The sequence below is a fragment of the Chelonoidis abingdonii genome, chromosome 15 (genome assembly GCF_003597395.2).
Source record: "Chelonoidis abingdonii isolate Lonesome George chromosome 15, CheloAbing_2.0, whole genome shotgun sequence".
Classification (NCBI taxonomy): Eukaryota; Metazoa; Chordata; order Testudines; family Testudinidae; genus Chelonoidis; species Chelonoidis abingdonii.
Window position 1 is genome coordinate 20,868,072 of NC_133783.1, and position 14,999 is coordinate 20,883,070.

Genomic DNA, 14,999 nt, shown 5'->3' on the forward strand with positions numbered 1-14,999 from the left:
GATTTTAAACAAGAATTTGAAAATTGATGTAAATAAAAACAACTCATTGGAGACCAAAAAAGGCTTTGTGCACAAGCCATCCCTGCAAAAGCTGGGTGAACAGAATGCTCTTTAGACAAGCTGCAGAGCACAAGCACCACCGCTTCATGGTCACTACTACAGTCCATTGGTTGTAGTGGCAGCTGCTGTTCCGGTACTCCATTTCCAAGGGATTTTTGTAGTCACTTGATTTGTATAGTCATAGATCCAGTGGCCACATTCCTGCCTACCTCGAGACCCTCTCCTCCTTACCTGGAGAAAGAAAATACAAAACTGCCAAAAGCAAAGCATTATTTGATTTGTAGGCGTATATTTTCAAAACTTACTAGTGATTTTGGTTGTCTCAACCCTTGGTGTCCAACTCCAGACACTTTAACGGGGCCTGATTTTCAGAGGCTGAGTGCTCTGCATTTTCGGAAAACCAGGCCACTCCAGACTCTCTAGATGTGTATCCAAAAATTAAAGAACCTAACGTCACTAGTTACTTCTGAAAATTTAGTTTAATCTTCTTGCCGGATCTTTAGATTATGTATTCATTATATTGATTACTTAAGAATCCCCAGTTATTACTCTGAGGGTTGACGGGTTCTTGTCTCAAGATCAGGCCCAGTATTATTCAAATTATTATATAGTTGGGAACCCCAGATGTGCACAATTGCAACACTCACTCTACAGGAACTCTTTTATATTTACAAATATAGTTTATTAATGCATTTAGCACAGTCACAAACACCCCCAACTCAGTAAGGTAGATAGAGATACTACAGAACGTACATTTGCACATCCATATAGTCACACCATCCGTTGTAGAACAACCTGAAGCATTAGCCATCGTCTTCCTCATCACTATCACCTTCCCCATCATCACCAGTGGCCATCATTCTGGCATCTCCCAAGGACTACATCTCTTTCTCCTACTGCCCCTAGGCTGGGATGCCAACTTTCTAATACGTTATGTTGACACTGCTATGCTCGATGCATATTCAGTAGGGGATTTTCCCCCTTTTCCTTATTTGTATTTCTGCACCTTACTAATGTTGGAATAGCTTTTTCCTATAGGTTAGTATATCAATGATCTTAACTTATTATATGTTAATTCATTACCATCACCCTTTTGTGATTAGGTATCATATTTGTAATTTCTGTCCTGACTGGTTATTTCAGTTCTTTCCAAGTTCCAAGTTGTGGTATACCTGTTTAAGTGGGAATGAACTTAGGAAAGCCCCTATGGCAACCTGCTTTAATGCATCCTCTATGTTAAAGGTCACAGCCATACATGGACCTTATGCTTTAGCTCATCACCATCTATCTAGCTGGAAGGTCCCAAAAATCTGTATGCTAACGTTGCCTTAGCTCAACATACAGGATATGGCCTGCAGGTCTCTTCTGTTACAGCCAAAATATACTCTAATATACACCTATTATAATAAAACAATTAATCAAGCCCATAAGAAAATAAGAAACTTATCAGAAAAGATATATAGACAAACAAGCAGGCTAACCTTAGATGTATCTCATGTACCTGCTATGTATATCAGTTCATTGCCAGGACACTCTGTGGTTGACTCACGTACTTGTGGTCAGAACTTCTCTTTAAACTCTATTTTAAGCTCCCCAAATATTTGGGATTTTCTATTGGGCCACTTATCTGTGCAAAGTTTATCTGTTTAAAGTGCATAATCTCAAGCCTTATGCTAACTTCCTGAAGCTAATGTCTGTCTTACTTAATGTATGCCTGTAGCTTTCTTGCATTACTGCTAAATACAATGCAAAGGAATAAATTTAATAAAGGCAGAAAAATCATTGATTTTTCCCCAAGTTTTATATCATTGACATTGGATACAAAAGGAAAAAGCAGCAGCTCACCTGTTGCATGCATCTGAGATTATATTGCTTTGAGAACCCCATCTTGGGCATTTCCAGTGTTTTAGTGTTTAAAGCCACAGTGCTGCACAACCACAAGTAACTTTATCCATCTGAATAGACCCTTTGAATATAGTTACTCATGTACATAGTGTTTACAGGACTGGGTGTCAACGTCCCAATCAATTCTATTCAGCACAAGTAATAGAAGATAATGTTCTTACCTTTTATATATAAAATTGTTCTACTCTGAATAAAATTAAACTTATTTTTGCACATATTTGAGTATATTTTTAGGACCAAATCCTGCAAACTGGTACATACAGACAGATTCTTATATCTACTCCAGGATCCACAAAACCACAGGCATCTACCCCCCATGGATTAGTTTTCCAGGAACATGGCTTTAAACTGCGGGCCAAGGAACAAGTCCTTGATCAGGAAGCTTGATTATACATTTCACATTATGCTGCATGTTAGACACATTAAGGATGAAACAGTTCACAAATAACTAACACTGACTTGTGGCTTCCAACGGTCCAGGTAGTAGAGTTCCAAAATATTTCAAGTTATTGTTTATTACCATCTGATCCTACTCCTACTGAACTCCTCTTCAGAAAGCCTCCCACTGATTTAAAAAGGGAAGAAAATAACCCACTAGTTTCCATTGTCATGAAATCTCATATGAGGCCAAGATCACATAAATCCAGATCTTAGAGCTATGCAGGAAGTAAACAAAGAAAGCATATGTTGTTACTGAATTTAGCTGCTGATGCATTTTGCTGAGTTACTGTGCGTAACTATGTTATCAAATCAGGCAGAAAAATGTAGCGCAGTATGAAGTCACTTATCACATATATTCAATCCAGCTGCAGATGCATGAAACCTACCTCCACAAGCCTGCTGGTGTGTTCTCGAAATATAGCAGTATATTCCTTTATTTCCTTTTCTCTTCCATTTTTAGCAGCCTCCATAAGAACTAGAAGTGGAATAGTGGTATCCAAGAAGGAGTCTGAGACATGATCTATAATAGCTTTCCGAAGCTGAAAAATAAAGCATCATCGTCTTATCAGCAGATTGTATTATATTCTGTATTACAGACTACTCCAGTAAATATAAAAACTGTCACAACTGAATAGATCAATATACAGTAATTGCAATCTGAACTATAAATTATCAGCACTTCTATGAATTTCTTTGCATCCTATAAAAAAGGCAGTATATACATGGAAATTACTGAAGCTACAATTTACCCACTTCAAAGATATCTGTATATAATTTGTAGGGATAATTTTATTATAAAATATATTATTTCACACACAGACACACACACACACAATTATGGTCCCACTTCAGCAAGCATTTATGCAGATGCATGAGTCCCATTGAAGTCAATGGAAGCTAAACATGTACTAAAATGTTTTTCTCAACAGGGATGGACTGTTAAATTGGGTCCAATAAAATAAATAATTTATCACTAAAATACATCTATCCTTGTCTCCTTTGCATTTTCTCTTAAAGATCAGGTTCTAAGAAAGGAGGATATTTTATTTCTGGAAGAGCATACAAGTATAATGATGTTTATTCTCATTTATACCCAATATATTCTACATCATGTATTGTCATAACTGTAAAATTATCCAAATGTTTTCTACTTTGTTGCAAGCCCAACAATATATTTTGATTAGCTAAATTGTATCTGGCATGGTAATTATACCAATGAGATCACTGATAAGAACATGTGATAATAGATTAATACAGCAAGGAGAATAATAAACAAGTCTGATGTCCAATTTTCTCCATCTGCATTAATTGTTCTTGAACTGCCATCTTAAATTATTAAACAAGTGTAGCACTCCAGTATAAATTAGTTCTCTTAAATTAGATTTCATATAATCTTATAACTGATGTTTGGGAAATTACTCAGAGAATATTCTCTAGGTTCTAAATCTAAATGAGTTCATTGTAATCATATAATACACTCTAGGAAGTACACAAATCAAAGCATTACATGGAATATAATTAATCTTATCAATTGTATTAAGTTCCCTAGTGCAAAATATGTACTTGTTTGTTCTAGCCGGTTTATCAGTACATATAAAAAATGTTGATAGTAATACAGAAGACATTTATTGCAACAAAAAAGAAAAAGCATCTTAAAACTAATAGTGAAGTGAAAAGACACTAATTGGTTTGCTCCCAAAGGAAAATATTTTAATACAGCATTTTAGTTCCAATGTCCCTCTGTGAAAAAGCTCAGTGTGGGTAAGCACTCCTACGGTTAGGCAGATATGAAAAAACAAAGCCTTTCTGATGTTACTCTCCCTTTATATGGGGAAGCATACCCACAGACCTAGCAACAGAGGAAATTTGTGTTGCAAGGCAAACTTTGGATATAGATTAGGGTGACAAGATGTCCCTATTTTACAGGGTCCCGATATTTCAATAGGCACCTATTACCCCCCACCCCGTGTCCTGATTTTTCACATTTGCTGTCTGGTCACCCCAATATAGATTCCAACTATTTTGGAAATACTTGTCTATCTAAAGTCCTGATCAGATACCTAAAGTCAAAGAAAAGCGTCCCATTGACTTCAATAGACATTGAGTCAGACTGTGACATTCCTGAAAAATGTGGTTCACGACATTTTTGGAACTTTTTGCAATGTATTTGAAACTAGCTTATCACATAATATACATTATATGATCCTAAATCAATGAGATGCTGCACAGACATAATGTCTACACTGCACACTAAACCCTGACTCTGATTCAAGTTTTAGCCCAAGCATCTCTTCCTTCCACACACAAATCCATCTGATCCGGTTCAGGAAGCACTCATGACTTGGGTCCTAGGACCCTGCTATGAGGGGAGGATCAGACCCTAAGCCCTGCTGTGACTTGGGTCTAAGCCCTGTCATTCTGCAGTGTGGATGCAGATCAAGCCACAGACCCCAGTCTGAAGGTCTGCCTAGTGCAGCATGGACACATTAGCATCGCTATGGATCCTGGGTCCAGGAATTCTAAACACAGGTTTACAATGCAGTGGGACTGCTCAAGCATGTGCTTGGGAACACTGAGTCCACAAGCTCAAGTTCCACAGACCTCTGGTGAAGGATACGTCTACACTGCATACTTCTTTTGGTGGCATGTAGTGTACATACTTGGGTTGACCCCAGCATGCGTATACAGGAGCGGCGCCAGGGTTTTTGGTGCCCGCGGGCCGGCTCTAGCCATTTTGCCGCCCCAAGCACGGCAACACACCACAGGGGGCGCTCTGCCGCTCTCCGGTCCCGCGGCTCCAGCGGACCTACCGTAGGCGTGCCTGCAGAGGGTCCGCTGGTCCCGTGGCTCCGGTGGACCTGCCGCAGGCATGCCTACGGATGCTCCACCGGAGCCGCGGGACCAGTGGACCCTCCCGCGGGAGGTCCACCGAAGTCGCCTGCTGCCCTCCCGTGCTCCCGGTCGGTGGCAATTCTGCAGTGGCGGGGTCCTTCCACGCTCCCGGTCTTTGGGGCACTTCAGTGGCAGGTCCCGGAGCAAGTGAAGGACCCGCCGCAGAATTGCCTCTGAAGACCCAGAGCACGGAAGGACCCCCCACCGCAGAATTGCCACCGAGGGTGGCAAAATACCGCCCCCCCAAATCCTGGCACCCTAGGTCGCCTAAATGGAAGCGCCGGCCCTGTGCATATAAACAGTGTAGCTGGCAAGACACAGCTTGGGAAAGTAAAAACATGCCTGAAGGATATGGGTATGTATCTGAGTACTCACCTACATGGCTCTTTTCTTGCCCAAGCTGTGCCTCTCCATCTTCACTGCTTTTTTTAGCAATGCAGTGTCCCACTGCCTTAGAATGACCAGATAGCAAGGGTGAAAAATTGGGGTGGGAGTGGGAGGTAATAAGTCCTTATATAAGACAAAGTCCCAAATATCAGGACTGTCCCTATAAAATCAGGACATCTGGTCACCCTGCACTGTCTCCCCATTGCCAGAGCCTTTTTCTGCCACTTAAAAAGAGTCTGGAAACAAGAAAGTCTTCTGGTGGCTTTCCCCAGAAAGAATCTGGTAGCAGAGAGCTTCTGAAAACTTTCCCTACTGCTTCCCCCCATCAAAGCCTTTCACTGACACAAATAACTACGTAGTGTGGATGCAGCCTGCTTTTCACTTTGACTTGTAGCTACCCATATACTACATGCTGCCACAATCAGTGCGTAGTGTAGAGGTAGCCTTGATGTGCAGTGTCAACATGCCCATAGCGGCCCAGCTTATCAGATCCCAATGCAGTATTAGAGTCTCCATTTGCACATTCAACATCTACCTACATTTGTTTATTCTCCATTTTAAGAACTCAGAAAGGGAAAGTAAGAGTTTCAACAACAAGACCAAAATACTTGTAGACCCCTATCCTGCAAAAGCACGTTTGACTTCATTCATGTGGCTAGTGCAATTGAAGTCAGTGATCTACTCATTTCTTTAAAATTAAGCATGTCTGTATGCCTTTGTAGGATTAGGGTCTGAGACATTGCTATTCCAATTAAATACACACCAATCTACTTTATTATTTTCTTTTTGAAGGGAGAGGTCCTGAACTTGCCAAATTTCATTACATACTAACATAAAAAAGCCACAGCATCACTGTATCCATGGATGTTGTTTCATTTTCTCTGACAGGTTTGTTTTGGATCAGGTAATGGCCAAATCAAGCATGTCATCTAAAAATGTGTGTATTACTTAAATTTCACTCATTTTACTTGCACTGAACTAATGCATTCAGAGGACAGCCTGATTCTGCACCTATTCAATTCAAAGGCAAATCTCCCACTGACCTCAGCATTGCAGGAGCAAGCCTGTTAGAGCTTGTCAGATAATATTTTAATAGGTGCACAGTTCATGCTATCTTGTGATGCTGCACAAGAACATCACAAATGCCACATTGCATACTAAGGCCCCAGTCCTGCATAACACAGATCTCTGCATCCATACAGAGTTTCGTCAAAGTTCCATTTTAGGAATAGTTACTGTAATAACTCTCTTGATGCATGACACATGTCCAGCATCCAGAAAGTTAAAGCCAGCTTTCTAATCAACATTTTATTTTATCTCGTTGCATAATTCTTCTCTTTAGCTGTTTATTGATTGATTGGCTTAATTAATCTTTGATATATGAAGTTTTTATTTCTTGCTATACTGTGGTTCTGAGGAACTCTCTTTCCTGAAATTCAGCAAAATGAAACAGTTACTTTTAAGAGAACAGAGCCACAGCCATGCCTTTTGCTGTGGTGAATAGAAACTATGCAATATTGTTACTGTGTTTTACTTTTGCTGAGTTATGTATGGTGCTTGGGTTTTAGAAACAGAATTCTTATAGCAACACACAAAGAAAGGAAACAAAATCATGCAAAAACAAGGAAAGGAATAAAAATGTGAAGAGAAAGGAAGGGAAAAAGACTGAAAGGCAAAGTCCAGAAAAATTATTTTGTGGTGTCTAAAGCAATATCAATTTCTCTTCAACATGATCTTACCAAGCAATTTTTTCTATACCTAAGGGATCTGTTTCTAACTCTTACCGCCTATGAGGCAGAACCCCATGAACTATATTATAATATTGGCAGAAAGGTAAGCAGGCAGACAAAGAAAACCAGGGACAACCTTGGTGGTGATTGTTACTGGGACAGTAAACGTATCATATTATACAATGAAAAAGAAAGATGTTGCAGACACCATAAGCAGAAGGCAGAGAAAGTGTGACTTTTGGCAAACTATTTTGTTGCTGTTGTTTAAGGTGTAAGGTTTTCCCCTTATGAAGGATTTGGATTTGGTTACTGAAGCATCAGAGGAGGCAAAAAATGAACACATGGAAAAGCATAGTTTATAAAAATCTGTCAGTATACTGTCCTCAGAAGGTAAAGAAGGAATCCCAGCATGTGTGTGTGATGCTAGTAGAACCAATGTTGTGATGAGTATGGAAAACTGCTTTCTCACTTGCAACATTGGCAAAAGACCTGAAATAAACAGAGTAATTATTAGTGAGGGAATCTCTTTTCCCTGTTTCAAAAGGACATTGGCAATGAAATCTGCAGTGTGTGCAGAAAAGCTATCAGTAGATAGGAGAAGGGGACAGACATGGGAACATCTGCCCTAAGATCCCTTCCAGAAAATAACTAAACAATAACCATAGGCAAAACATCTGTGCAAAGCACAACAGATCATCCACAAGTACAATGGGAAAGAGCTGGGAGGGAAGTATTAATGCTGGCAATATTTCAAGATACATAGCAGTGTGCCATCATCCCTTCCTTAAAACATATACAGCTCTACTAGTGAGGGAAGCACTCATCTCGGGTAAACTGCACACAAATAACTAAATGATAAAAGTGCCATGAACATCTATGGCACTATACGCATAATAAATAAAAGCCACAGGAAACATTTTAAAATATTTTAACATGTTTAGAAATTCTTAGAATATACAATTCCAAAATGATATACACCCACTTCTGAATCCGTCCTTCCTTATCTTTTTTTCACTGAAGTTGGCTTTGTGGGATAGCTCATGATGTCTTACCAACTAGCTGGTGACTGGACCAATGTGTCTATGAAGGACGTGTGCTGTGTTCTACATCACCTATCACTCATTAAAGCTAGTTTCAAACATAACTTCACTGTGTCATCTCCATAAAATTTTGTGTGAAGTTGAAGCACCAAAGTGATGGAAGCTGTAGAACACTAGAATATTTCATTACTCATGGGACAGAGCACACTATGGCCCTGATCTTGCCAGTTGAGCTAGATGGACCAAAAACCAGCTACTGGAGAAGTCCTAATTCCATATTTCATTTGGTCTTGTAGAGCCTGAAACACCTTATGAAAACTCCAGAAACAAACCAGAGTAATTATTTTTATCCACTTCACAGGAGCATTGTGAGGCATAATTAATATTTGTCGTGCTATAATTGAAAAGAATTATTAAAGCCACATATTGGCAAAGGTATGAATAAAACTCAGGATTTCATGCCTTTCAGCTCAAGCCTTATTCTTCCACTCAATGTGGTCACGAGGTATACAGCATCATTAACCTCCTCGTCAAGCAGTTCTTACGCAACTCATAAGTATTAATTTTCAAACAAAAATGGCTTTTCAAGATTTGTTTTGGGGCAAAATTCAGCTAGACAAGAATAATATATGTGAAATTTCATCAATCCTGTACAAAATTTCATAAAATTACTGCAAATTTCCAAATGCCATAATAAGCAAATTTCTGAAAAAAGGTGCATTTATATGCATACTTTATATTATACATGCACCCAGATCCACTTCTGGGGCCTTATTCATAATCTTAGACCTTTGGAGGGTTACATATTTGTAACAACATTATAAATGCTCTGAATGAGAATTCCTCTTTTTAAAAAAAATTAAAATGATATCAAAAGCAGGAAAAATAATATTTAGATAAATCTGATTTCCCATCTTTTTGTCCCAAGTTCTTTACCTGTCTGCGAAGGTTTCTTGTCTTCTTGCACATATTATCTATTGCAATATTCAGGGCATTACTCTTTTCTTTCTTGTCAGCCTGAAACAAACATTATAGAAAACAAAACTGTTATGTATACAATTTCTATTTAACATCTTTTAACAATTTCTCTCTCTGTGTCCCCAATCCAGCAATGCACTTAAGCACTTGGATAACTAAACATGTGCTTAAATCCAATTAAGGTCAATGGTACTTAAATATATGCTTAAGTGTTTTGCTGAACAGAGGTGGGTTTGCATGTGTGCAAACCACCAGCTTACATTTTCAAGCATCAACTGCTAACATGTCAAAGTGCATTCAATATGATGAATACACACTTTGCTTATATTAAGTGGAAAAATGATTACATAGATATCATATATTTTATACTTTGAATTGTTGTACTATTGCTTTTTCAATGTTGGGATACATTCCACATGATATTAGAAGCGCCACAACGCAAGTCCACTTCATTATCACCACACCTATGCAAACATTATGCTCTATCTTTGGAATTAGTTTAAAAGGGCCAGACACGATACAGTTTGGTTGCTTTTAAATGGCTATAATCTACAGTATTTTTAATAATTCTATAGAACTACACTGGTGAGTTGCTAAATGTAAAAGATATGCACTGCAAATTCAATTCATGTAATCTGTGAAAATTAGAAACGCCTTTCATCTGACAGCACATAATGAAAAAATCATCGGAGCATAGAAGATATGGAAAAAGCCTTGAGATACTTTAGAGGGTACTGTGTGTGTCAGCTTCACACTTTTAGTATAGCAGTATTCTCATTTTTTTCCCTTCAAACTATTTCTGCTAGTCCGAAGTGGTTGGGTTATTATTAACATTTAAAATTAGTAGTTGATATTTTTACTGTCTTGGCCAACACTTACTCTATATAATTTTACTCCTAATTTATTTTGTCAAACAATTATGTCATATTATATATTTAAGACAATACATACAGTATGTAAGGGTGCAAGTAGTTTTATGAAATTTATTTCTCTAAAGCAATTTGACATAGTTTACCAATCAAAGGTGTATTGCTCTAGTCCAAAAAAGAGACACACATGTATTTTCTCTACTCAATTACTTAAAACATCACGAATACAGACTTCCAACAATACGTGTAATATTTCAAGATACAGGGACAGACGCTGACTGATGTCAGTGGAGCTACACCAATGTACGCCAGCTGAGATTCTGAACCATAGTATTTGAAATATACCATTAGCATGTTATCAACTCCATTTTATGTGGACCTAGTTGAAGCTCTATCTCACTCTAAAAAATGGTATGACGCGTTTTCATTAAACTTTCTTAAAAAGAAATTTGTTTCTCTATATTTATATAACCTGATTATAAATCTACATATACCTCTGTATATATATGATAGTCCAACAGTGTATATACATACAAATAGATACATTTTTTATTACAAAAGAAAATCTGCCAATGGAAAAAAAGCACAATGCTTAATCAGTTTGGTACAAAAGAACGGAAATGAGAGGAGGAAAGTTTAGGGAAGCCTATTGCGATCAAGTCCTACTACTTTAAATGTTGTCACTGGATGTTACAAATGCCTTGAAATAACTGTCATATTCTTCTCTGATTGAAAGGAACAATTCTTTTCTTCTTCCAGTATAAATAATCTATATTAGGGCTGTCTTGGACATTTTTCATTATTTCCAGCTATTGCAACAGCCTCACAATAAAAGTCTATCATCTTCATAAAGAGTGAATGATCAAAGGTAGCCACAATGCCATAAAAGTAATGTAACTAGATGCTAATATCAATACCTGTGTAGGTACCAAAGAAGTAATGATTCCTGTACTGCATTTAGCAATGCCACAATCAGCCCTGGCAGCAAAATTAATCCTTTCCCAACTTCTAGTTTAAAAGAACCAATAAAAACATTTTGGATGGTATTTAGCTCAGCATATATCTGTGCATTTGCCAGCTAAAGGGTGAAACGGCACATCAACATATCCTTTAAAGATTTATATAAAGAGCTGATTTTTCTAAGGAGACAGAATCAATGTCAAGTATTGGGATTTCTGAACTTTTCCAGTAGGATGTAATGTCAGAGGTGGTGAGTAATGATGTAAACTGGCCCCTATGACCACCAAGTTCTCTGAGGCAGCTACAGCTAAATATCCTCCTCCATCGAAGAGATGGCATAAAAAATATTAAATGTAAAGAAAGTCCTTTATTTGTGAATTTACTGTCAATGGCCAATGTCTGGTAAGCACAGATAACTCTACATAAATTACTCTTCACCTTGAGTATTGCACAGCTAAACAAATTATAAAATGCAGCTTCTGATTAACTTTATTTAGGTAACATGCATGAATATGTTCAGACTAATAGATCATCTTTCTGCAGTAGAAGAAAATTCCATTACTGCTAGGATAAATGTTTTATTTAAAAGTGTGACTTCTCATGTTACACTGTATTTCAAAACTAGGCACTCATACTATTACAGTATATGGGAGATACAAAGGTGAATGTAGGAAAAGCCTTAAATATAGGGGCCCTTGTACAATAACTGCCCTTTAACAACCCCAATTCATCCCCAAAGTAGGCACGTCCTAGTCACTAAATGAACCAGAGGTCTTATGTAAAAAAAAAAAAAAAAAAAAGGATCATGTAATTAAAGGCTGTATCATAATGCATTTGTACAAGAGCTCCAAACTAACACTGTATGGGCAATGTTAATTCTGACATTTTCTTAATTGAAAGTACTTGACTTCACAGACTTTTCATAGAATCATAACAATGTAGGGCAGGAAGAGACCTCAAGAGGTCATCTAGTCCATTCCCTCACACCTATGCAAGACCAAGTATACCTAGACCATCCCTGACAGGTGTTTGTCCAAACTGTTGTTAAAACCCTCCAGTGACAAGAATTCCACAATCTCCCTTGGTAACTTGTTCAACTACATAACTATCCTTGTAGTTAGGAGAAACTTTCTAATATCAAACCTAAATGACCCTTACTAAAGATTGAGCTGAGTACTTCTTGTCTTACCTTCAGTGGACATGGAGACCAACTGATCAAAAATATTAAGAGCTGTTATAAAGAGGACAGTGAACACTTATCAGGTACTCCCCTCGCTCTTCTTTTCTCAAACCTAAACATACCCAAAATTTTTAACCTTTCTTCAGAAATCATGTTTTCTAAATCTTTTTTTTTTGTTCTTCTGTGAACTTCCCCCAATTTGTCAACATTTCTTAACATTTGTTACCTAAAACTGGACACAGTACTCTAGCTGATATATCACCAGTACCAAGTAGAATGGAACAATTATCTCTTGGGTCTTACCTATGACACTCCTATTAATAAATTCCAAAATACTAGCATTTTCTGCAACTGACTCATGTTATTAACTTATAATAAATCTGCGACCCACTATATCTCCCAGTTCCTTTTCTGCAATACTGCTACCTAGCCAGTTATTCCCCACTATGCATTTGATTTTTCATTCCTAAATATATGTCTTTCTTGATTTCATCTTATTGATTTCTGAACAATTCTTCCTTTTGAATTATAATCCTGTCCTCTAAAGTGCTTGCAATCCCTCCCAGTTTGCTGTCAGCAACAAATCTTATAAGCATACTCTCCACTACATTACTGAAGTCCTTTTTAATACTTAACTTTGTATTTCCTAATTGTGTGTGTCTTAGTTTACTGATGAGAGCAGCCTTAACTAAAGTTAAATGAACTTTTTGCTGGTGAATTTCCCTTTTTTTTTTAAAATAGGCAGAATGGTTTTCCTTACTTGTTTGGCAAGAGCTCACCTGGGCCTGGTGCTACATGGAGCAGGCTAACCAGAGGTTTACAAAATAACAAATTCACACTGAACTCAAAGTAGCCACTGGGCATTAAAGTCCTTAATATAAGCAATAGTTCTCTACAGAGATTGAAAGCAAATATTTTCAAGGTTAGGCCCTTGACCAGGCCAGATAACTTGATTAGTTCAATGAAAGTCTTCATTCCCTATCCTGGCTTCACTCATAATTGGCCCCCAATAGAAGCAGCTAGCCATTTCTATTTGGCCTGCTGGTCTCTGTCTGGATTGGTTTCTGTCTGCTTCCGGCCTTTATAGGTGCTGGAGGGCCAGTTCTTGCTGGTTCTGCCTGCAGCTGATCACGGGAGGCCTCACTAGGCAATACTTAAAGTCTGAACTTGCTGTTCTTTCCTTCTCACAGGATACCTTCTTGGGGGGAAGGTGCAACAAGGCAGTGTGGTCCTGATGGGGGCAGCAAATGCCTGGTATACCCTGTTATAGTGTTGTTTACAGACCAATGTTGTCTTCAAAGTATATTTCATTGCCACTGTTATCTTTGTGAAGCTCCATATTTCACCACTGGATGCCATGTTGACCAATGTATTGAAAATATTTAAATTATACTGTAGTCAAACAAAACATGTTTAATGAAACTCCAGTTTTACTGCAAACTGGAAACTACCTTTTTGAAACTGTGTAACAGAAAATTGAGTAGCGACTCAGCTATATTCCTTGCTTTTTTGAAAAGCTAAATATTCACAAAAGCCACAGCCCCAACTTTGTAAGAAGCAAATAAACAAATATCATTGAAAATGAGCTGGAATTTTCATGTAACCCTTTTTAAAAAAAGAAAAGTAACAATTACCGTTAAAAAAGAAATGGGGTAAGTTACCACAGTACAAAGTCAGAGGAACACAGCAGGCACCTAGCCAAAGCCAGCCTGCTTTCCCTACAGTCCCTCCAGGGACCCTTCTTTGTAATAATGTACCAGGCTGTCTGAGGTAAATCAGTTATCAAAGGCAGCTGTTGTCATGACAACCAGGACAAGTTACTCCCCCTAATTCAAAGGAACTAGAGGGGAAGGAGTGATGAGTGGTTATGTCTGTCGTCACAAGGTTACTGCAGAAGCCGGGGACAGAAAATGGACATTCCATGGCAAAAATCAGGTTTTCCAGTTTTCCCATCCATACAAAAATTTATTTAAGCATCTTGACTTAGTATCATATAAGAACTATGTGGCAGAAGCAGGGATGGTGTCCAATTCTCTAGAGTAGCATCTTTTCTCTCCCTTCAATCCCCTGGCTCATTCCCTGAACACCTTCCAACTTCTGCAACAAATGAGGCAGCAGTCCTAGAAACAATAGCCTCTTTTACTACCCAATTCTGATTCATCCCAAGGGTAGGTTCATCCTATGTACTGAATGAGAAAGGATTCCTGTGGAAAACATAGTATGTAAGCATGCAATTAAAGGCTGTGTCATAATGTATAACAACAAGGAGGCTGAATTAAGGTTGCATAGAATTAATATTCTCTCCTAATGTAACAACCAACAGCAATAGTAGGTTGGCACCAAGGCATGGGGCATTTGAGCTTATCAAAGAGAAGATCATCAGCTTCAATAATGGAAACCCACAGACAACCATATACAAGAAAGCCCTGGATCACCACACCTATCTTCAGAGATCCAGTAACCACCCCAGACACACCAAGAAATCTGTTATCTACAGCCAGACATTCAGATACCTTAGAATATACCTCAGAGGAGAAGGTCCAGGATATATACCTTA

General features: G+C 38.1%; 1 protein-coding gene across 1 annotated transcript in view; it reads right to left on the minus strand.

The window, feature by feature from the left end:
- CTNNA3 (catenin alpha 3) overlaps window positions 1-14,999 on the minus strand; it is a 927,714-nt gene that overhangs the window by 384,978 nt on the left and 527,737 nt on the right. Inside the window, exons 8-9 of the mRNA XM_032795284.1 lie at window positions 9,392-9,472; window positions 2,793-2,945 (exon numbers count right to left, since the gene is read on the minus strand). Of these exons, the coding sequence (XP_032651175.1) occupies window positions 2,793-2,945; window positions 9,392-9,472 (234 nt within the window). The remainder of the gene's footprint in view (window positions 1-2,792; window positions 2,946-9,391; window positions 9,473-14,999) is intronic.